Genomic DNA, 23680 nt, shown 5'->3' on the forward strand with positions numbered 1-23680 from the left:
GAACTGGTGCTTTCCTTGAGACCCAGCCAGGGGTTCTGTGGTCCAAGACCTCAGCCGGACTCGCACTCCCCTGCCCTTTCTCACCCCTGTGGTGGCTTATCTTCACATTCCTGCCTCTGTTCTCAGCTGTGATGGGGGCCTCACCTGGGCCAGGTGCCAGTGAGGAGAGCCAGCTTGGGGATTAGCCTCTGGCCCCTCAACCCCCTGAGCAGTTTACTGGAGACATGGGATCTGGGGGATCCCTACAGTCCCAGAAGGGCTGGGACCCATTTCCAAGCTGGCAGGTTCTGGCTTTTTAGGGACCCACCAGAGCAGGGTTCGACACACTGACCAGATTAAAACACACTGGTAATCCTGGGCATATTTTATTTGTTTTTTGCATAGGCATAAATTAGAATCTGGAGATTTAAAAAACTAAGAACCAATCAATAGTGCAGCATTTGTTACAGGAGAGCGCAAAACAAAAGCTGGTTCTGGGGACAGGCTGGACCCTCACTCCATCCAGCACCATCCTGCAGGACTCTGCTGGAGTTGGCCCTGTTCCTCAGGGCTCCTGCCTGCCCCTAACACAGGCCAGAGCCAACCATGTGGCTAGAGCCCCGTACCCTCACTAGCAGCTGGGTTATCGGGAACCTAATGTCACCCAGTGCCCCTCAGAATGGGGCTAGTAATCAGGCCCTTAGCTTTTCCATTAAAAAACAGACCTTGAAAATACATACATAATACAGCAGGGCTCCCTCCCCTCCCCCCTCCCCCGAAAATGAACTAGAAGGAAAACAACCCAAGCAACAGCTGAAAGGCTGAGGGTGAGAGCCTTTTACATCAAGGCCAGATTTGCGGGAAGGAGGACACACAGTGTGACTGACCTTTACCCGGACACCCTCTCCTCATCATCCCTGGACTGGTGGTAGAGCCCAGGGAGTCCCACCCTGTTAACTGACTCCAGATGCTTATGACCTTAAAAGATAGGCCCTGGCTCCCTGCTGACCAGCCCTGGCCCTGAAGGGCTAGGGGGAGGTGACAGGCTCGCTCGGGGGCACAGACAGGCCCTTGCAGGAGCGGGGAACAAAGTGAACGCCAGCCCCAGCACTGGGGGAGAGGAAGCATCTGCTATCCTCAGCAGAGAGCCCAGGAGCTATAGACCCTCTCTCAGGGGTCCAAGTAGGCCAGAACCCACCTCCACCGAGGAAAATAAAGTCTGCAGAGACCTTAGGGTCACACTCGTCTGGAGATGTCCAGTTGGCTTCTACCAGAAGCTCCCCACATGCAGCCTAGTCCTCACCTGCACAGAGAGCACCCACCTTCTAAGGGGGTTAGTGCCCAGTGTGGGGAGGGGCCAGAGAGGCACACCTGCCTCAGCTTGTCCTCCTGCATCGCTTTGGCACCTGACTCGTCACTGCCCAGCAGCCCCTCCCTGGTGACCGTCTCCAGTGTGGATGCAAAGGGGGGGGGCGGGGGCGGGCAGGGTTCACCCGACCCTGCCTGATCTACATATTTACACCCTCCCAGGACAGGGGAAGTCAATGTCTGGTGCCTGGCACGAGAAATGAGAAGCATGAAGACCAAAGAGACAGATGCAGATGCTGGGCTCATCTGCTGTGGGCCGCCCCGCTGCTCAGGGCACCTTGCAGACTCACTCGGCCTCACGCAGCCAGCGGCAACTTGTTCTTGCTCCTGAAGTCAGTGTACTGATCAAGCGTGGGGGGAAGTGGCGGGGTGCTGCTCATCCACTCCCCCAGAATGGGGGGCACATGCTGAGAGGGCTGGCCCCCCAGCCTGCTGACTGTGGCAAGGGGGGTGGGGCTAGTGGGCAGGCTCCCCGTGCACCCGGAAGCGATAGATGCAGGTATACTCTGGGTGGCCCCAGTTGGTCAGGATCCGTAGCTCCACCACCTGGTACGTGGACATTTTAGGGTCCTGGGTAGGAAAGAGATTAAAAGTCATGGGGTCCTTGGGCCTCACTGCAGGGAGACAGCCACTCAGCTACCTCTCCCCTGGGCCTCTGTAGAGAGAATTTGGGGAATCAGAGCCTGGAGTACTTTCTGCCAGTGGCCCGAGGAGCTCCAGGCTTCAGAGGGCCTATGGGTCCTTGCCCACCTCCCCCACCGACACACAGCTGTACTGCCTGGCCCCAGCAACCCCGTGTGCCAGCCCCAGCATGACTCAGCTCTCATAGGCTCCAGGGGCCCTTCATCTCTGCCATCAGTGCTCAGGGCCAACGCCATGGAATGGACCCCATTATTCCAAAGTAAGCAAATCTCTTCTTTCTCAAAATTCCTGGTAGGCCTCTGTCCTCTATGCCCAATTTGAGGTGTTTTTTTAATATATTAAAAAAATTTTTATTCCCTTTTGTCCTTTTTTATTGTTGTAGTTATTGTTGTTATTGATGACGTTGTTGGACAGGACAGAGAGAAATGGAGAGAGGAAGGGGAGACAGAAGGGGAGAGCAAGATAGACACCTGCAGACCTGCTTCACTGCCTGTGAAGCGACTCCCCTGTAAGTGGGGAGCCGGGGGCTTGAACTGGGATCCTTGAGCCAGTCCTTGTGCTTTGCACCACCTGCACTTAACCTGCTGCACTACTGCCCGACTCCCTTGAATTTGTTTTTGACACAAACCTCACCTCCTCTTGACTCCTGTTCCCCCCCACACACACATTTCCCCCCCTTTTTTCCCCAGATACTTCCTAATCCCTTCACCCTTTCCTGAAAGCTCAGTCTACAGAAATCCCAACCACGCCCCACCTTGGAGTGGACAGTTTCACTTCTCACAGGCGGCCCCTCTCTCTTCCTATGAGCACACTCAGCCACCGCCACCCCTGCTCCATCCAATAGCCCCCCCACACACACCTCCCTCTGTGGTCTTCAGCCATCTGCCTCCCTTCTGCAACCACTTCCTGCCTGTCCCCAGGCTTGTTCCGCTTCATTCCTTTGCTAGTGGTCAAAGTGATCCTGTTACCATTCGTCTGCCTAAACCCCAGCCCCAGCTGAAAGGGCTGACATACTCTGGCTGGCAGCCTACCTCTCTTAGCCTCTGTCCCTCCTCCCCCCAGCCCACAACTCCCCCAATGTGTCCATGGTGTGCCTCTCTGGCTACCTGCCTCAGGTTCTTCCCAGTTACTTGCTAGAATGCAGATTCCTGGGTTCCATCAGTCCTAAGGAATCTATCTCCCTGGAGTCTGCATCATGCCTGGGAGCCTAGGAGAAGGATGCCTATGCAGACTGCAAGAGGCCTCCCTCCGCCCAGTCATTCATGGGGCACTTACTCCAGCATAGCTCTGCTGCTGCCCAGTCTTAGTTGTGGGCATTCCAGTCTTGTTTTCATAAAGCTGGCCTCAGTGGTGCCCTTTCAGGCAGTGCCTCCCCCCCTCCCCCGTCTGTGCTGAGGGCTCACTGGGACTCCTCTGCAAGCTTAGACAGCTGTTTCCCATCTGTCCATACCTCGAGCAGCAGAGGGAACATGGGGCTGCAGCGTCTCTGTGCCCCATGGGAGAAGGCCCCCACCTGTGGTAGAACAGATTTCCATACCTGAAAATAGAATGTCTGGATGGGCTCCCCATCCTGGTCGTAGGTGAACTGGCCAAGATGTGTCCCCTCCTGTTGCAGGTCTTCATCGAACCCCTAAAAAAAAAGAGTGAAAGTCAGGGGCTGTAGGGTCCTGAGCACTGGCCTTCCTGCTGGTCCCTGTGACAAGGTGCTCGGCTTAGGGCTGCTCCTTTCTCTGCAGTTTGAGATTACTAGGACCCACCCTGGGGTCCCCTCACTCCTCTGAAGGACCATCCCAACTTCACCCTCAGTGGAGACCACAGGGCACCCCCTTCAGGCCTGCTCCATCAGATACTCACAAAGATGGCAAAGTCCTTGGGGGCACTGGAGATGGTGCTGTTAGGTGACAGGGACTTGGGCACATGCTCTAAGGTCACAGCTGTGGGGCGGATGCGGGCAGAAAGACGGACCACGGCAAAGCCCTGAGGCCCCTGGAAGGCCCAGCAGTTGCCCGGGTGCACGTCTGGCTGGAGGGGAAGGAAGCCAGCTCAGCGTGAAGGGGAAGTCCCACCCGGGACACGGCAGCCCTAGGACTCCACGCACCCACCTGGAGAATGACTCGGGGTGACTGCGAGTGGTACCACAGTGGGATGCCGAAGAGACTGAGCAGAGCTGTCTTGGTCTCGTAGGTTTCCGAGCACCGGGTGCTGACAACACTGGCCCCTTAAAAAGAGCAGAAAGGCAGGGTGGCTGAGGGGGCCTGCCACAGAGGGGATGCAGACCCAGAGCTGCTCAGCTCACCAGTCAAGGGGAGCCCACACAGACCGTGGAGGAGCTGCTACTGCCATCTCTTCCATGGGCAGGTGCCACAGGCCCAGCCTCAGAACTTCACAACAACCTTGCCCTGGCCCTGTCCCGGGGTGCCCTGTACACCCAGACTCCCCTGAGCTGCTTCTGGTGTGAGTGAGTGCTAAGCTGGCTGGGTTCTCTCTGCTGATCTAGGGGACAGCCAGTGTGGAGGCGGGCTGAGGTGAAGCTAGTGGCCACACACCTCCGGACTCCAGGGCATAGTCCACCATCCCAATGCGGTCCTCGCTGTAGCGCTTCAGGGCCTGGTTTACAATGCGGTGCACCTGCTGAAAGACAAGCACCAGAGCCGGTGTGAGGGGGACCTCCTCCCGAGATGAGCCACACTGGTGTCCATCCCCAGGCCTCAGCCGTGCCTCCCCCACCAGTCCCAAAGCAAACATGAGGCCTCCTTTGAACCGCTGAGGTGCCAGCACACACAAGGCAGCTGGCGGCAAGGGGTAGCAGGTCTGTGGTTCCTGGGGAGGATACTGCGTGCGTGTGGGCAGGGGGCACTCCAGTGCCAGCGGGCCTTACCTCCTCTGTCATCCCATTTGCGCCTTCCTTCTGCAGTGTCAGCCCCAGGCTGGCCACTACCTCCTTTGCCGACTTGCCCTGCATCTTGGCCGTGTGGGCGAGGATCTTGCTCTCCAGTTCCTGCAGCTTAGCTTCCACCTCCTCCCTCTGGAGGAACCCAGCACGGGCTGCACCGCCTCTGAGAAGGAACTGACTGACCCAGGTGGGGAACTGAGACTCCACCTAGGGGAAGAGAACAAGTGTCAGACCAGAGGGTCCTGCAGGGACGGTAGAGCAGCTGGAGTGCTGAGGTAGGCGCTGCCTAGCTTGGCGGGAGGACAGGGAAGGGATGCAGGCCCGCAGGGCAAAGGAGGAACTCCTTTCTATGCTGTCAGCAGAAGCAGGAAGAACAGTCAGAGAGTCACCGCATGGCCCTGGAGATGATGCAGTGGATGAAGTGTCAGACTCAGACATAGGGTACCAAGTCTGACCCCTGGCATCATATGTGCCAGAGTGATGCTCTGGTTCTATCTCTGTCTCTTCCCCTCTCATCAAAAAAAATAAATAGGGGGGTCGGGCAGTAGCGAAGCGTGCTAAGTGCACGTGGCACAAAGCGCAAGGACCGTCATAAGGATCCAGCCCCCCGGTTCCAGCCCCTGGCTCCCCACCTGCAGGGGAGTCGCTTCACAGGCGGTGAAGCAGGTCTGCAGGTGTCTGTCTTTCTCTCCCCCTCTCTGTCTTCCCCTCCTCTCTCCATTTCTCTCTGTCCTATCCTACAACAAATGACATAAACAACAACAATAATAACCACAACAAGGCTACAACAACAAGGGCAACAAAAAGGGGAAAAATGGCCTCCAGGAGCAGTGGATTCATGGTGTAGGCACTGATGCCCAGCAATAACCCTGGAGGCAAAAAAAACAAATAAATAATAAAAGAAAGAAAGAAAGCCACCCTCTAATGGGGGCAATTGCTGCTACCCCACACCCCCACTGGCTGAGCAGAACAGCACCAGGGGGCATCCTGTGAGATGAGAGCTGCTAGCACCAAGGGGCATCCCTTGAGATAAGAGCTGTTAAGAAGGCCTGCACCAGGGGGAGGGGCATTTCTAGCCAAGATAAGTTCCATATCCTCTTTTGTCTAGTTGCTTTGTATCTAAATAGCACACTGATTTTTTTGACACCTCCCTGTGAAAGTTCTTTCACCTTGTCCTGCTCCTTTGACATGAAAATGTAATCATGATATAACCTGTTAAAAAAATGCTATTTAAACCTGTGCTGTTCCTTTGTTCTGGGCAGAGAAAACTTCTCTTTTATCACCATAATTTTAGTTTAAGCTTTGTGTTTGGGCATAATTTCTGCAACAAGACCAGGTGCCCAACAACAGATGAGTAACTGAGAAAGCTGTGGTCTGTTTACACAATGGAATACTATGCAGCTATTAAGAACAATGAACCCACCTTCTCTGACCCATCTTGGATGGAATTAGAAGGAATTATTTTAATTCATTTCTTTATGTGAATGTATATTTATTACTTTTAATTGCATTGAAAACAAGATTTAAAAAGAAGAAGAAAAAAAAAAAGAAAGCCACCCTCTGCTCCACGTCCACAGAAGTGGGTCTCATGGAGGTACTAAGGCACAGGGGCAAGAAACTGCCACACAGACTCCCAGGATAGCTGGCTTGGGAAGCTCACGCTCAGAAGAGGATTTTGCTGGCTCCAACTCACATCGTCTCGGACAGCCTGGATCTGCTGGGGCAGCAGGCCCACTTGGTCTGCTACTGAGTCCTGCTTCACGGTCAGGGTTGCCAGCTCCTGCCGCAGGCCTGCCAGCTGACCCTCCAGCCGGCTCAGCTCTTTCATGGAGTTCTCCCGGAAGGATTCCTGGGTCATCCTACACCCAGAGGGAAGAGGGTTATTGGATCCCTGCTAAGGAAAATGAGAGGATCCCCTAGCTGACTCCTGACAATTGCTTGTGTCTGCCATCCACACAGGGAACAAGGTGGGTCTTGGAGATTCTGACTGGAGACACAGCCCAGGTCTCTGCATGGGCTTACCCAGTCTTTTCCTGCTCCCTCTGCCAGATCACTGCCTCACTCTCATCCCTGACAAGCAAGATTATGGGGACATGGGAGGCAGCCTTCATGAGGTTGTGTGTCTAGAAAAGAACCCACAAATCCTAATTCTTTTGCAATCTCCCCCATACCCATGCCAGCCTCCACTGTAGTTCAAGGACAGATTCTAAGGAGGTGGTCCTGTGCTGGGTCTCAACCACCCCACTCTGCTTGGCAAGACAGAACTCTGCTCTCCAGGCCTGGACAGGCAGCAGTGGGAGACAGGGAAGGGGGCTGGCCCAGGCCAAATGACAGCACCCATTAATTACCTTTGCCAATCAGCCTTCAGCTGCTGGAGTCGAGTCTCAGACTCCTGTGGACAAGGAGAGACAAATAGAGGAAACACCAGGTTCAGATCAGCTGATCCTCCCGAGCATGATGCATTCAATTTGGGGGTTTCTGCTTCAGCACATCCCTGCCCCACAGTCTCCTGACTGGCCCAGAAAACACTGAGCAGGCCTGGCTAAGGTCCTCGTGAGAGTTTCCCCACACCTGGTATATTCACTTTTCCTCCCAGCATGCAATCCTTCCTGTTGTCAAATGTACTCCCAGGGGCCAGGTGGTGGTACATCTGGTTAAGTGTACATGTTTTTATGTTCAAGGACCTGGGTTCAAGCCCCTGATGCCCACCTGCAGGGGGAAAACTTCACAAGCAGTGAAGCAGTGATGCAGATGTCTCTCTCCTTACCCTGTCCCCTCTCAATTTCTCTATGCCCTATCAAACTAAGTTCAATAAATAAGTCAATAAATATCCCAGCATATTATCAGTGTCCCAGCCAGGGGTCTTCAGTTTGAACAGAGGTTGGGAGGAGACACTCCCCTTCTTATTCTACGTCTAAGCAGATTTATTAGGTGAAGAAGGGGCCCAAGTTATGTGTCCTTCTGTTAGCATAAGAACAGCAGTGTCACTCTGTCCCAGTCCCACTCAGTGTGGGCCCCCAGTGTTCCCAAGCACACTGACCTGGGAGGCCTGGACTATTTTCTTGAAGAGGTCTTCCAAGTCCTGTTGATGTTCTGTCCTCAAAGCCCCCAGTTCCTCCTGTAGGACATGAAGGAGAAAGGCCGAGGGTCTTACTACATGGTGCTTGTAGTCCTCACACAACCAGGAATTTACACCAGGCTGCATTCTCCGGTGAGGGCAGACAGGCCTGGCCCGCACCACTCACCTGGGGGCAGGCCTGAGTTCCTACAGAAGCATACCCACAGGGCACACCGCTCTGTGCCCACCTGGATCTGAGCGGCAGTGTCCCTGCGGAAGTCTTCCTTCAGGGCTGCCTCGTGACGGCTCACCAGCCCCTCCAGCAGCACCAGGGTGTCCTCATGGCTCAGACTGCCGCCACCCCCATCACCAGAGGCTCCCTGCCGCAGCTCCAAGCGCTCCAGCCGCATGGCCTCCTTCTGCCAGTGGGAGGAAAACTCTGCAGCCAGAGCTTCCAGGCGCCGTTCCAGAGAGTGTACCCGGGACAGAATGCGCTGCTCAGCCTGGTGGGGCCAGGAGGAAAAAGCCACAGAGGTGAGGGCCCATGGCAGAGTGCCTCCTGAAGGCGGGGCTGCAGGAAAGGCAGAGAATCCCAGAATGCTCAAACATGAGCACACACTGCGCTCTGGGGACAGCCTCTGTTCTGCAGGTGGGTGAGCTCCTCTGGGTCCAACCCTCCCCACCTCACACCCCCGCAGCACCATGGGGGAGCACCGTGGATGGCACTGGAGGATCCCCATGAAGGGTGGAACCAAGCTGTGTCTCCCCTTTCTTGTGTTTCTCCATCTTTCCCATCTCTCATTAAAGAATAAAACTCGAAAATTAGGCTGCTCAGTGGTATTGCACAAGTGAGAGCCTGTGGGCTCATTAAAACTATGTGATGTCCGGAGCTGGGCAGTAGTGCAGCAGGTTAAACGCATGTGGTGCAAAGCCCAAGGACTGGCATAAGGATCCTGGTTTGAGCCCCCGGCTCCCCACCTGTAAGGGAGTCGCTTCACAGGCGGTGAAGCAGGTCTGCAGGTGTCTGTCTTTTTCTCCCCCTCTCTGTCTTCTCCTCCTCTCTCCATTTCTCTCTGTCCTATCCAACAATGACATCAATAACAACAACAATAATAACTACAACAATAAAACAAGGGCAACAAAAAGGGAAAATGAATAAATAAATATTAAAAAAAAAACCTATGTGATGTCAAGTTAAATCCAGCAAAGTGCAAGCAATCCAAGTAACTATAATTAGGGAATAAGGACTTTTAAATTTTCCATCCCTGACACCAGGGCATGCATTCGGGTGTTCTGCTTATTCAAGCACTACTGTCACCCCCATTGAGTCTCAGTCTGACCTGAAAAACAGCCACTGTCATCCTTCCTTTCCCATCGAGCCCTCTGCCAAGTGGCCCTGTTGGTTGGTGCTCCCAACTGGGCTAGAGCCCGTTTATCCCTCCCTATCTCTCAGACTGCCTTTGGTCAGTAGAACATGGACAAAAAGGCAACATCTTGGTTCTAAATCTTGCCTTCTAAAGGTCCAATCTACGTCTGCTCTCCTGGCAGGAAAAGCAGCCCAGGCAAGCCTGCCAGATGACAAGAAATGGTGGACAACAGCTCACCCAAGTGAAGCCTGGACAGTCCCTCCAGCTGGTCCATTGGTGACTGCAGACATGCAGGGGCCCAGCCAAGAGGGGTCCTGCCCCCCACAGGCCCCACAGACATAGAAGCTAACCAGACTGTTGTTAGGGTTGCACTTTTTTTTTTAAAGGTTATAGAAAGTTTGTTTGAGTCAACAAGTTAAGAAACAGTCACCAAGACAAGGGCAGACAGTCAAAAGGTACCATTTGGCTCAGAGGTGAAACACAGGGAGATGTGTCAGCCATGAGAGAGCCAGCTGCCTCTGTGCTGGCTTTTTTAAGAGTAGCTTTTTGTGGTGACAGGCAAACGATCAAGGAAGGGGTTATCTAACTCACAGGAGGCCGCCTCGGGAAACATCTGAAATTCAACTGAAAGCAGACAAAGCAAACAAGCAGATTTGTCAGCTTCCTTTATCTTTTATCTCCTGTGGGGTGATTGTAAGTAATATTTACTTACATGCAAACTAGTCCCCCAAACACTGACCCATACCCCACACAGGAGACAGAAGGAGCCCTATAGAAGAGGTTCCTCTCAAGGCTCTTATATGAGATGGAAGGGCAAGTACACACTGAGGGAAGAGCACGGGGTCTTAAGGCGCCCACCTGGAAATGGGGGGAGTCCCTGGACGCCCACACCCCTTGCTGCCTGCTGGCATCCTTTGCTTCCCACCAGGAGACTATGGCAGGGTGGAAGGTCTGCAGTCCGTAGGGATAGAAGTACCAAGCACCTGTACAGAGGGGGAGGGGGTTAGTGAGCCAGAGTCTCAAGCACCCAGGTCTAGTCTGGTGAGGATGGCTGCCCCACCAACACTGCTTTTCAGCAGCCTGTCTCATTCAGTGAGCTGTGCTTCAGCAGGGAGACAGCACACATGGAGAGGACAGCTCCCCAGACACCCCAGAGCCTCTGTCTGCTCACATGCCTCGGGGGTTCCTTATCTTTCTGTAGCTGGTAGCCCAGAGCAAAGGGGCCGGGGGCCACCCAGGGCTAGAGCAGAGTCCCAGGCTGTAAAACACGCCTGAATCATCCAGAGATCCAGAGAGCTTTTAAGACACCAGTGTCTCTGCCCCTCCCCCATCCAGAGAATGAGTGAGTTAATTAGTGGGGGGAGGGTGGCTCTGTTGTAAAATCTCCCCAGGTGACTCTGATGGGCTGCCAAGGCCGAGCCACTGAAACAGAATGCACCCCCAAAGGGGGACTTGATTTAGGGCCTCCTGCTCAGAGGTCTTGATTCTTGAGCTGTGTAGGGTTGAGCCCGAGATAGCCATGGTAACGAGGCACACGGGCCATCTAGCCACTGACCCCAAGCAGGTGCATGAGGAAGCTCTGGCCTCCCACACCAGCCTGCCCTTCCAACAAGCCTCGCCTGCTGCACTCGGAGCAGGACAGGCCAGCCTCTCAGACCTGCGTGTGCATGTCCTGGTGATGCCACCATGACCTCAGCTTCACCACACCCACGAGACAGTGGTAAAATTAAAATTAAATCATGACACTCTATCAAATGAAAATATGATATGACACACAGAGAACATGCTTTCTGAACAAAATACTAGAGGCATAAAGGGTCACCATTATTATTATTATTTAAAAAAATTTTTTAAAAATATTTATTTATTTATTCCCTTTGTTGCCCTTGTTGTTTTATTGTTGAAGTTATTATTGTTGTTGTTGTTGTTGGATAGGACAGAGAGAAATGGAGAGAGGAGGGGAAGACAGAGAGGAGGAAGGAGAGAAAGAGAGACACCTGCAGACCTGCTTCACCACCTGTGAAGCGACTCCCCTGCAGGTGGGGAGCCGGGGCTCGAACCGGGATCCTTATGCCGGTCCTTGTGCTTTGCGCCACCTGCGCTTAACCCTCTGCTCTACAGCCCGACTCCTGGGTCACCATTATTTTTTAAGGATGATGCCCAGCCTCTACAAGCTATGAACAAGCCATTCCTGACAGGAAGCAAAAAACACACAGAAAAATGTCCTAGCTTAGACACAAAACCTATTAAGACCAGTTCTCTAAAATATCAATAATGTAAGGCATGCTCTTTATAAAGTGGTGTCATCTTTAGAACTGAGTCTGGGGGCCATCTGGGGGATCTCATTTGAAATTGTCAAAGGAAAAGTTGAACACAAGGTATATATAATGACTCTGTAAAAATCCAGAAGCCCTGGGGCTAAGGAGATAACTCACTGAGTAAGGTGCCTGCATGTCCTAATTAATGCAGCCCAGGTTCCAACCCTGGCGCCACCTGAGAGGTGCCGTGGCACCAGAGGAAGTTTCATGCTGTATGTTTTCTCTTCTCCTCCCTTTGATTTCTCTCCATGTCTGTCTAGATGAAAAAGTGGCCTGTAGCAGTAAATATGTGCATGCATGAGCCCTCCCACCCAACACACATGCGCGTGTGTGCACAGGCGCATGCGCGCATACACACACACACACACATGCCCTGCTTTGCCATGGACATGGCCAGGTTCAAGCCTAGCCTCCATTGCACTGGAGGAGTTTCAGCTCTGTGGGGTGTCTGTCTGTCTGTCTATAGATCTATCTATTTATCTATCTTTCTTGTCTCTATCTGGAGAAGACAGCATGGAGCATTGAAGTCCTGGTGACAAGGACAATAAAAGTTAAAGCCCAAGGTAGGGAACAGTAGAGACCATCTCACAACTGACAGTTGTTTTAGTACAAAAAGATGTACATTATACTTCTCTTTACTAATTGATTTTTTAAATATTTATTTTATTTATTTATTCCCTTTTGTTGCCCTTGTTTTATTGTTGTAGTTATTATTGTTGTTGTCGTTGTTGGATAGGACAGAGAGAAATGGAGAGAGGAGGGGAAGACAGAGAGGAGGAGAGAAAGATAGACACCTGCAGACCAGCTTCACTGCATGTGAAGTGACTCCCCTGCAGGTGGGGTTGATTTTTTTTTTTTAACAGCTAAGGATTGATCTTGGCACAGAGGGAACATGCCTGCTAAGAACAATGCCAGCAGAGGCCCTGCTTTTACCCCAGTTCTGCTTCCTAATTAGGCCACATTATATCCCAGGGAGCCCCAGGCTGCTTTGACATGCTCTGCAGTACAACCTTTCTGCCCACATTAAGGACAAGGCCACTGAATGGGGCCAGTTCCCCTTTCACCACCAGATACACTGAGAGACAACAACTTCACTCAGGAGGGAATCAGGAGAGCCAGGCAGCAGCAGCCCAGCCTCAGAGCTTCTCAGGCTGGGCCCCACCCCACCTACCTCGTCTCCTTCCCTGTCCTGCAGGTAGTCCACATTCCTCTGGTTCCCATCTTTCAGCCTCTACCCACACACCTCTGAATCACCAAACCTATTTTGGCCTGGTGTGCTTGTCCCACTCTCCCCCTGCCACAGGGGGGCACTCACCGTAGGTCAGGCCTGTCAGGAGCAAGAGTAGCAGGAGGAACCACAGGAAAGTCTTCATGGAGGAGAAGCGCCTGGAGCGGGGAGGGTGAGAGCAGGAAGGTGAGGTCAGGGGGACTATCCCCAGGGAGTCCCCCGAGATTTTTTTCTCCTGTGCTTCACTAGTGTTGAAGGGGGATGTCCTTGAGGGTTCCACCTTGCCAGACCAGACTGGGCATTTTAGGACTTTTTTAAACCTGTGGGTCTTGGTATAATGGGACAACTCTAACTCTAAATTATAAATGATAGTGGGGCCTGTAAAAAATATAGTTTTAGGTACAGAGTTCCTCTAAGCAAGATAATGGGGGGGGGGGAAGCATAACTCCTGTACTTTTTTTTTTTTTTAAATAGAGACACAGAGGAGAGATAACATAGTGCCTATGTAAAAAGACCTTCCTGCCTGAGGCTCCAAGTTCCAGATTCAATCTCCTACACCACCATAAACTAGAACTGAATAGTGTTCTTATATTAAATTAATAAACAAAATAAAACAAAAAATTAAAGAGAAACAGAACTGTTTTCTGTGCTGTCAGTCTGATTCTGGCTCCCCCTTCCAACAGAGATTACATCCAGAGGACCCCTGAATTCCAGGCTTGTTCTCTCCCCTGCCAAGGGGCAAGGTCCCCTGTCCTTGGCTCTGCACCCTCAGGCAGGTTCCATGGCTGGGAACTCCCATTTCTGAACAGTGGAAAACACTGGGAGTCACTGCCTGGGGGGGTGGCACAGTGCTGGAGCTCTGGACTTACTTCTTTCATGAAATAAATAAAATAAAGCTTAACAACAACAACAACAACAACAACAACAACAACAACACTGATATCCAGGTCATCACAGGACTGAGAGGGGAGTGAGACTCTGGGAAGCCCCACTTCTGGCTAGCGACTAAGGCCTCCCTCACAGGAGACAGGCCAGGCTTGTCTGAAGCTCCAAAGTGGGTGGGCTGGGTGAGATTGAGAGCATAATGGTTCTGCAAACAGACTCTCATGCTTGAGGCTCCCAGGCCCCATGTTCAATCCCCTGTACCACCATAAGCCAGAGCTGAGCAGTGTAGCAGTTAAAAAAAAAAAAATTGCAAAGTGGGTGGGCTGGCTTTTAGCAAGAAGGATCCAAGAAGGAACCAGAACCTGTCTTCTAGAATACTCCCCTGAAGGGCTATTGATCTGGGAAGCGAAATCTGACTCTGGGTTTCATCCTCTGTCAGGAAAAGTCAGGAGAGTTCTGGGGATCCATTTCTTTTTTCTTTTTCTTTTTTTTTTAATTTAAATATTTTATTTATTTATTTATTCATGAGAAATGATAGGAGAGAGAAAGAACCAGACATCACTCTGGTACATGTGCGGCCGGGGATTGAACTCAAGACCTCATACTTGAGAGTCAAATGTCTTATCCACTGTGCCACATCCTGGACCACTCATTTCTTTTTTCACCAGTAAAAACTCTTAGTAAGCAGGGAGACCTTTGGATAAATGATCATATACAGGCTCAGACCCTATAGCTGTCTCTCTAACGCAGGCTTTCTGGGTCTCTGTCGGGACAGGGTCTCTGACCTGGTTAGCACGAAGACATCAAGAAGGGAGGCAGCTGTCGTCAGGCGGTACCAGGTGGTGCCAACCCACCAGTAGAGGAGTCCAAAGAGGTGGCCTGCAGGAAGGACCGGTCAAGCCCAGTGTCATCGAATCACCTCGGTGGTGACCTTGGAGCATCCACCTCCCCACCTGCCATCCTGCCTCCTCCCACCCAACACCTCAGCCTGGCCCTGCCCAGCTCCTCAGATCCTGCCTCCTACACCACCAATACCCTTACTTCTGTCCCTGCCCTTCCAAGTGAGGGTGTGTTCCCGACTCTTGGCTCCTTGTGACTGTTCTAGAACAAGCTTTCCCCCCTGGTCCTGCAGTCTCTCTATAGATGGCCCCCTGCAGAGAGGTGGGTAGGAAGTCACCACCACAGGGGGTGAAGTGATAGCACGCACCTGGGAAGGTGACCACTGTCCACAAGAAAGAGGCTGCCCGAGAGACGGCAGCTCCTAACCGTGACCCTGAGCTCCTCTGCTCTGTCTCTGAGCATCCTGCAGGGAGAGAAGAAAGCAGCTCCGTTAGTCCTCTCTTTGAGGAGCCCCGGGATACAGAAACCGTCTACTGCGTGATTTCCTCCTTTAGCAGAGACTGCATGCCAGTCTCCTCAGCCCTCCCCTTGCACTCTGCAGGCCAGGAGGTGTCTGCAGAAAGAATGAGCAGTTGGTGTCCAGCCTTGCTGTCTCCTTTGAGCAACATGTCTGCACCCCTCCCCTCGGCAGCAAAGCTTTACGCCACTGTTCAGAACTAGACTGAGGGACCACACAGTGACTTGATGAAGAATTATTAAGCACTTCCGGTGTGTAAACCCCACACTAAATGTTTGCTGGGGGAGCCAGGTAGTGGTGCACCTGGTTGAGTGCATGCATTACAGTGTGCAACGGTCATGGGTTCAAGCCCTGCAAAGGGGAAGCTTCATGAGGGGCAAAGCAGTGCTGCAGTGTCTTTCTTTTTATATACACCCCCTCAACTTGTTTCGATTAAAAATAAATAAATAAATATAAAAAAATAAATGTTTAAAATAAATGTTTGCTGGAAGTGAGTCAAATGATGGAGATGACCTTAGCTGGGGTGACCCTGTCCAGTGTGCTGGGGCCACTCCACAGTGGCAGCCCCCATCTGTGGAGGTGCCTGTTGGCTCTAGGCTCTCTTACCCTGGCAGGGCCTCTTATCAGCTTCCCAGCAGTGAGGGAATGTAGGTGTCTCCCAAGGCTGGAGGGTAGGGGTGGGGCTCCTTACCTGTGTAGTCATCCTCAGAAGAGTAGCCTGAAGAGGAGCCCAGGAAATCCTCGGAGACCTTGTTCTCTGGGAGCCCATTCATCTTGCTGCTCTCGGTGTCACCTGTGCCCCTCCTCTTCCTCACTCGCAGGTCTTCACCTGAGGAAGGAAGACCTGGGTTCTCATGGGGCAGAGAGCTGCTCCCCCTAAGAGGGACACTCTAAGAGGCAGTTTCCATGAACAGATGCAGTCTTCTCTTGGACTCTCCCAACTCTCTGGGGCCCTGGGAGGGTGACCAGCCTGTCTGTCCCCTAGACTCGGGTGCTTGTCCAAGGTCTTCTAAAGATGGGGAGCCCATCAGGAAACTGGAGCAGGGTAGGGGCTGGGTTTTGGCCCACATGCTTCTAGAGGCAACCAACCCCCAGGGGAAGGGCCTGAGACACTCACCCCAATAGGGCTCGCCATGCAGCTGACTGTCCAGGAGGGCACTCCTGGCCAGGGACACAGCCCGGGGGCTGCCCACATAGGACTCCCGCACCATGGACTCGCTATAATAGGAGGTGTGTCCATCAGAGGAGGGGCCCAGCTGTGGCGCTGGGGAGAGGCGCTTCACACTGCTGGCTTTCCTCTTCAGGGTCCTGTGCAGATAGGAAGGACAGACAGATGAGTCCAGCAGGGGGTGGGAAAGCTTTCAGCTCCTGCCTCCCAGAGTGAGGGGGCCTTGCTGCTAGGCAACTGCTCCCACCTTCTGCCTCTCTACTGAGCAGGTACTTTCTCAGCTCCCATTATCTCTCCATCTCACAAGCAGTTAGGTGAGATGCTCAGAAGGTGACAGGAGCCAGGAGTCAAATCCAGGTGTCTGTCTTCAAAGCCAAGATGTGTTTCTCACGCTTCTTAATAGACTAGTACTTTCAAGAGCCTACTTCTTCTTCTAGCGTTTGCCAAGAGCCTACTAAAACCTCAGATAAACAAACCCTCTGACCTCCCAGAGCGAGCCCACGCCCAGGGGAAAGGGAAAAGACCATCATCCACGGTCAGTGTCTGAAAGGGGGTGGGGCAGGATGAGGCGGGCACCAAAGCCTAGTTCTTCTGAGCCATTGGGCTGGCTCCCCTGCAGGTAGGGGAGGGACTGTCACAGGGGCATGTCAACAAAGCAGGAAGGGTTCCTGCAAGCCCAGCTTGCTGTTTCAGGGTTTCCGGCCTGGTTTAAAGTATCTATCTCCCACTTCCTGTTCTCTGACATGAGGGCACCAGCCTGGCTTGTGACAGAGGGAAAGTCATAGCACACAGCCCAGCATCCCTGGAAGGCGGAAGATCCCCCCACCTCATTTGCTCCATATCAATGTGTTTCCCTACCTGAGAGGGCTGTCTTTAAACAGGGTACTCTGACTCCCCATCACAGAGCTCCCGCCACTGCTGCTGCTGCCACCATCGTCATCCCCCTGGGAGTAGCGTGAGAGGCGCTGGCTGCGCCGAGACATGATGAGATAGGGTGGCAGTCCTTTCCTCTAAAGAGTCCTGGGAAAGAAAGGGGACACATGAGGCTGCTCCGCGTCCCAGTAGGGAACAGACACCCAAGCTTTCCCCACAACATGATGAGCTGGATATGCCCCAAGCCACCCTACCTTGGGCTTAGCTTATGCCCAGAATGCCTCCTTCCTCATCAGTTTGTGTGACAGCAAGCTCCAAACAAGCCAGGCTATGACCCTCTGCATCCCGTGCCATATGAAAGAACATGTGGCCCAGAACATCAGGAGACAGATGTTAAATGAACCACTCGCTGCCTGGTGCAGACCCTCCTGGGCAGCCATCCCACTAAGTGGCCAACTACCTTGTCTATCTCACTCCAGCTGTTTCCCTTAACTGAGACATGTTCTCCTTACCTTATAGCTATACTAGTTGGTTCTGGGCTTCAAACAAACTTTCCTGGCAAATCCCACCTACATTCTTCTTTTTTTTTTTTTTTGCCTCCAGGGTTATTGCTGGGGTTCGGTGCCTGCACTATGAATCTACTGCTCTTGGAGGCTATTTTTTCCCTTTTGTTGCCCTTGTTTATCCTTGTCATTGTTGTTATTATTGTTGTTGTTGGATAGGATAAAGAGGAATTGAGAGGGGGAAGACAGAGAAGGGGAGAGAAAGACAGATATCTGCAGACCTGCTTCACCGCCTGTGAAGCGACTCCCCTGCAGGTGGGGAGCTGGGGGCTTGAACTGGGATCCTTATATTGGTCCTTGTGCTTTGTGCCACCTGTGCTTAACCCGCTGCCCTACCCGCCTGACTCCCACCACTATGAAGTTTTCTAGTTGCTTCAGGAGTGTCATGTGTACCTCCAACGAGAGTCTGAAATTTATTCAGAATAGATTGCAGACATAGCTGTTATATGACAGATGCTTGTCCGTAAATGCACCAGACTGGGAGGCAGCAGTGTGTGGTGTGATTACACCTGATGCCAAAACCATGTGGAGGAAATCAGGGCTCCACAATGATCAACAGGACTCCAAGGATGCCAAGGGGAAAGATCTGGCAGAGGTGGCCTTCCATAACGCAGGAAAAATTAGTAAGGCTTCTCAGCTTAGAAGTTCAGGGCTGGGGAGATAGCTTGCGGATTATGTAAAAGACTCTCATGCCTGTGGCTCCTCCTAGGTTACTAGGTCCCAGGTTCAATTGCCAGCACCACCATAAACAAGAGCTAAGTAGTGATCTGGTCTCTATCTTTCTCTCTGTCTCTCTTTAACAAATAAGTAAATAAAATAAAATATGGGAGTCCAGCGGTAGCGCAGTGGGTTAAGCGCCCGTGGTGCAAAACTCAAGGACCGGTGTAAGGATCCCGGTTCAAGCCCTGGCTCCCCACCTGCAGGGGGGTCGCTTCACAGGCAGTGAAGCAGGTCTTCAGGTGTCTATCTTTCTCTCCTCCTCTGTCTTCCCCTCCTCTCTCCATTTCTCTCTATCCTATCCAATAACAAAGACATCAATAACAACGATAATAACTACAACAACAACAACAACAAAAACAAGGGCAACAAAAGGGAAAATAAGTAAATAATTAAAAAAATAAATAAAATATATAAAAAGAAGCCCACATTCAGGATCTCAGGTGACCAAACGAGGAGTTTCTATGGGGGCTCTTGCCAGTCTGTATTTTATACTGTCGAGCCAGACCAGCTCCATTTGCCTTCCTATTTGTCACTTGTTACCACTTCTAATCTGTCTATTCAATACATAAACTATTTTTTCTCTGGGTGATCAGAGATTCTAACACATCCCAACTCAGACTATGGGAAGCAGAAGGCCTGGTTAGCCCAGCTGTAGAATTCTAGAAAGAAACATCTGTGAACACACAAGCAACTTTATGTCTTGGTCTTACGGAGATCTTCCTGCTATGATGACTATTTGACATCTCTCCCTGTTTTTAGCCAGAGTGTGGGTAAAGGGACCTAATGGTAGTAGGCAAAGCAGGAAGTTGGCCTGGGTGCTTTTCTATATTCCACTCCTTATAAGGTAATTCCAGCCCTATAACTTCCCTCCCCACCTGAAAGCTCTAGATGCCCACAGAGGGCTCCTCCTTCTTACCCCTGCCCTGCTTTGCAAGAAGCCTTTGCCCAAGGCAGAGACAAAGCAATGTGTTTATACAGCATGCAAGCGGGTGCTGGCAAGAATATAAATAAATATTCAGAAGAGGAGGTGGGGGGGTTTGCTGAAAACTGTCAGCAACCAGCACGCGAGGCCACCCTGAGGTGGGGGTGTGTGCCTCTTAGAGCCTTTGCTCTGGTGCCCTGACACCACAAAACAGCTTTACCTCAGGCTTCACACCAAGTAAAGGGTTAAGACCCTATCCTTCCAAACAAGAGGTGAGCCTTTAGGAGCTCAAATCATTTTGCACATCGACTATAGAAACACACACATGTGCCGGCGCGGACATGTAGAATCAGTTAAGAAAACCTCAAGCTAAACATCCCACCCCACTTTTGAGCTGAACCACATCCTCGAGTCAATCCACCACCATTTGCTGCCCCCACCAAAAACTTCTGAGGCAGCATGCAAGCATTCAGACTTCCCCTAGACCTGGGACATTTGTGTGACACCCCTCCAGAGGCTCTCTAGTCCTCAAAGTCCCTGCTCTGAACCTTTTCCGAAAGATTTTTGTTTTGTTTTGTTAATCAACCACAGTCCTTCTCTGTTGTAAGTCACACGCCCGCCCCCTATTTGTTTTGTTTTGCTTTGAAGAACTGAGCGCACGGAGGCTTCCTCCTCTGCCCAGAGCTCTGAGGCTGTGCCCAGGCGCCGGGACCTGCCCAAATGGCGTGGGCACTGTTCCGGGCCGGGCCGGGAGGCCGGGTCCTCGCTCCTCTGCTCCCGGGAGGTGCTGCCGGGGGAAGTCCCGCCTGGGGACATCCGCCCTCCGGACTGGCCAGTGCGGCGGCGGGGCCCGGGGGCAGGGCCAGCCCCGAGATGAGTCAGGGCGCCTGGCCTTGGCCCGGCTGGCTCAGGGGCGCATGGCAGGCGGCCGGGAGCCGGGCCTGGCTCCTCCGCCCGTGGCAGCAGCCGGCCGGGCAGCCAGGCTGGCGGGGGCGGCCCGACGTGGCCCGGGATGCGGGGGGGTCACCCCCCACCCCCCACTCCGCTGCCCGCCCTCGGGAGACCCGGGTACCTGCTGCCTCCGCTGCTCCGGTCGGGGGCGTTGGTTGCCAAGCGGGAGGCCAGAGCGCGCTCCCTTCCCGCGTCGGAATCCCGCGAGTGGCGCCGGGAGCAGGGGCGCGGGGCTCGGGGCGCGGGCCGAGCGGCGGACAATGCGGTCCAGGCAGAACCGCGCTGCGCGAGTGGGGCCGGGCTGCGCGCGCGTGGCCCAGTGTGTATGTGTGCGCCTGTCACTCAACGCTGACAGGCCGCAGCCTATTGGTCAGACCCCGCCTGCGGCGCCGCCCACTTCCGCCGCCCATTGGGCGGTTTGAACACAAAGGCCCCGGCTCGCCCCGCCCGCTGCGTGGGCCCCCCCACCCAGGGGCGTGCGGGACTCGCAGTCTGCGCGTGGACGACGCGGGGCAGCCAGGGCACTCGGGTGTAGCGGGAGGAGGGGCGCTCGGCCGAGTCTGGCTTCGCGCTTGTTTCCGGGTCTGGGACCTCAAACCATCTGCGATCAGCCATCTGCGCGCCCGTGGCCGGTGCATCCCAGTGCACTGCGAGCTGACTTTGTATGAGCTGGGTGCCAACACGCAAGAAGCATTGCTTAGTTGGGGGACATTGGTTCCTGAGGGTGGCAGGAGGAGGGGAAAACTCCCAACCCAGGGCCGGCCGAGAGTGATAGCAATAGTTAGCCCTTCTTGGGCGCAGCTTTGCTGCTAGGTTGACTGGGTGTGTAATTGCCTTTACTCAGGCATTAAACACACAGCTTTACAGATGAGGAAACAGCTCATAGAAGGTTCGAGTGATTTGCTTAAAGTCACATAACTAGAAAGCAGCAGGTTGAAATTAGAAGATTCCAGGTAAGGGACATAGCATAGTGATTATGCAAAGAGACTCTCATGCCTGAGGTTCTAGCACCACCATAAATGAGAGCTGAACAGTGTTCCGATAAAAAAGAAAATAGGGAGTCGGGCGGTAGCACAGTAGCGGGTTAAGTGCAGGTGGCGCAAAGCTCAAGCATAAGGATCCCGGTTCGAGCCCCCAGCTCCTCACCCGCAGGGGAGTTGCTTCACAGGTGGTGAAGCAGGTCTGCAGGTGTCTCTCTCCCTCCCCCTCTGTCTTCCCCTCCTTTCTCCATTTCTCTGTCCTATTCAACAACGACGACACAACAACAACTACAACAAAGGCAACGAAAGGGAATAAATAAATTAATATCTTTAAAAAGAAAATAAATAAACAAAACAAAATAGTAATAGATAAATATAAATAAATAAGTTATATCAACAAGCCCATAGGCTCCCCCTGCCACCCCTTTTAAGGTTTGGTTTTGGAACTCCAGAGTGGTGGGGAGGCTCTGCAGGCACCCAGCCTGCCCTCACAGGCCCCAAGGCACCCAGTTTTCCTGGCAGTTTTAAATAAGAAGTTTGTCATCAGTGGTGGAGTGAACACTCCATGGGTACTGACTAAATAAAAATACTGCCCATCTCCTGGGTTCCTGCTCACCAGTTTTACAGCTCTAACTAACAATGCACAGCTGAGGAGGGCTTGCTGCCTGTGCAAGTGCATCTAAGGGAGGATGAAGCAGTGTCACTATTTCACTCAGTGTGCCAAGAGGAAACTAGAAATGACAACATCACTGACATAGGGCAGGAAGGTGCAGGGTGGGGTTAGGGACTGTAGAATTTGAAGCCTTTGTGTTAAGCGGACTCCAGACAGAAAAACACCTTGCTTTGTCTGTCCTGTCCTAACAGGTGAGTGTGGCTGGTTTTTTGTGTTTTGTTTTTTCAGAGCACTTCTCAGCTCTGGCTTATAGTGGATTGAATCTGAGATCTTTGGTGCCTCTGGCATGAAAGATGCCTCTTTGCATAACTATTATGCTTTCTTCCTAGGCCTAACAGTTTTTAAATTTTATTTTAAATTAACTTAATTTAAAATATTAATTTTTAATTTATTATTATTATTATTATTTTCACCAGAGCACTGCTTATATCTGGTTTATGGTGATGTCAGGGATTGAACCTGAGACCTTAGAGTCTCAGGCATGAAAGTCTGCTGAATCAACTACTGTAATGTCTCTCTTAAGTCCTTCTTTTTTTTTTGAAAGGAAATTTTTTAAAATATTTATTTTATTATTTTATTTATTTGCCCTTTTGTTGCCCTTATTTTATTGTTGTAGTTATTGTTGTTGTTGGATAGGACAGAGAGAAATGGAGAAAGGAGGGAAGACTGAGAGGGGGAGAGAAAGACAGACACCTGCAGACCTGCTTCACCACCTGTGAAGTGACTCCCCTGCAGGTGGGGAGCCGGGGTTCGAACCGGGATCCTTATGCCAGTCCTTGTGCTTTGCGCCACCTGCGCTTAACCCGCTGCACTACAGCCTGACTCCCTCTTAAGTCCTTCTAAGAGCACCTGGAAGACACTGGTCTTTGCTAGTGCTGCTTCTGGGGTTCAATCTGGAGCTCCCTGAGAACAAGGACTGATTCTCTAGGTCCCTGCACAAGCCAGACTGTGGCCAGAGTGTCTGCTGAATGAGCACTGAATGGAAAGAGAACGCAAATCAGAGTCAGAGTCAGCATCCAGCAGGGGAAGGACTCTGTTTTGACACTATCACTTCACCAGGGTGCTCAGTTCCCGAGTTCTGTCCTAACCAACCCTGAGAGTGTCCATATGCTACCATCTGCATAGAAGGTCCTCTCTGAGCATCCTTTCCTGGGCTATGAAACAAGAGATGGTTTGTGTCTCCCACTGGTTTCAGGCCAGAGCCACAGTCTAGCCAGAGGCAGAGCCCTCTTCAGTAGTGCTCTCTCTCTGAGGCAGTAGCAGGTGACAACCCACAGAGAGAGACTAGGTTCTAGTCCGTGGAGTCTTTGAGTGTTACCATACTTTAAAAGAAATTGCAGATGCAATTATGTAAAGTTTTTTTTTTTTGAGGTGGGAGGTTATTTTGGATTATCCAGTATAATTACCTGTGACCTTTTACAGGAGAAACAGAGAAGACAAAAGGAGAATGTGACTGGAGGCAGAGACCAAAGTGGTGTGGCCATAAAGCATAGCATGCTGGAGCAATAGAAGCTAGAAGAGGCAAGGAATGAATTGTCTCCTAGAGCCTTGACTGGGAGGACATCCCTACTGATTTTGGCCCAATTATACTGAATTTTAATATAGGGCCTTTAGAATCAGAGAATAAATAAATTTGTTTATTTTAGGGTTTTCTTTTTCTTCTTTTTTTTTTGTAAGACAGAGAGAAATTGAAAGACATAGTGGAGATAGAAAGGAAGTGAGAGAGAGAGCAGAG

General features: G+C 52.1%; 1 protein-coding gene across 2 annotated transcripts; it reads right to left on the bottom strand.

Annotated features, from left to right (window-relative positions):
• Window positions 1-349: 349 nt before the first annotated feature.
• On the bottom strand, window positions 350-20633 carry SUN2 (Sad1 and UNC84 domain containing 2). 2 transcript variants are annotated; one of them, XM_060188991.1, is made up of 18 exons: window positions 20414-20633; window positions 17122-17283; window positions 16207-16403; window positions 15787-15918; window positions 14946-15041; window positions 14524-14617; window positions 12941-13011; window positions 10166-10290; window positions 8189-8443; window positions 7923-8000; window positions 7231-7274; window positions 6576-6741; window positions 4868-5089; window positions 4536-4620; window positions 4092-4207; window positions 3844-4011; window positions 3527-3619; window positions 350-1917 (listed from the first exon to the last, which is right to left on the bottom strand). In XM_060188991.1, exons 2-18 carry the CDS (start codon window positions 17244-17246, stop codon window positions 1804-1806), a joined length of 2181 nt encoding a protein of 726 aa, XP_060044974.1. In that variant the 5' UTR covers window positions 17247-17283; window positions 20414-20633; the 3' UTR covers window positions 350-1803. The 2 variants fall into 2 exon arrangements, with proteins under 2 accessions (XP_060044974.1, XP_060044975.1); XM_060188992.1 differs by lacking the exon at window positions 20414-20633 and adding an exon at window positions 17391-17412.
• Between the last annotated feature and the right edge of the window lie 3047 nt (window positions 20634-23680).

The sequence above is a fragment of the Erinaceus europaeus genome, chromosome 4 (genome assembly GCF_950295315.1).
Source record: "Erinaceus europaeus chromosome 4, mEriEur2.1, whole genome shotgun sequence".
In the NCBI taxonomy this organism is placed as follows: domain Eukaryota; kingdom Metazoa; phylum Chordata; class Mammalia; order Eulipotyphla; family Erinaceidae; genus Erinaceus; species Erinaceus europaeus.

Coding starts and splice junctions, on each gene's coding strand:
- SUN2 (XM_060188991.1), bottom strand. CDS start 17,246: ATGTCTCGGCGCAGCCAGCGCCTCTCACGCTACTCCCAGGGGGATGAC. Junction 13,012..14,523: donor GATGTCTTCGTGCTAACCAG/GTCAGAGACCCT, acceptor TCCCCGCTCCAG/GCGCTTCTCCTCCATGAAGA. Junction 4,621..4,867: donor CAAATGGGATGACAGAGGAG/GTAAGGCCCGCT, acceptor CTTGTCTTTCAG/CAGGTGCACCGCATTGTAAA.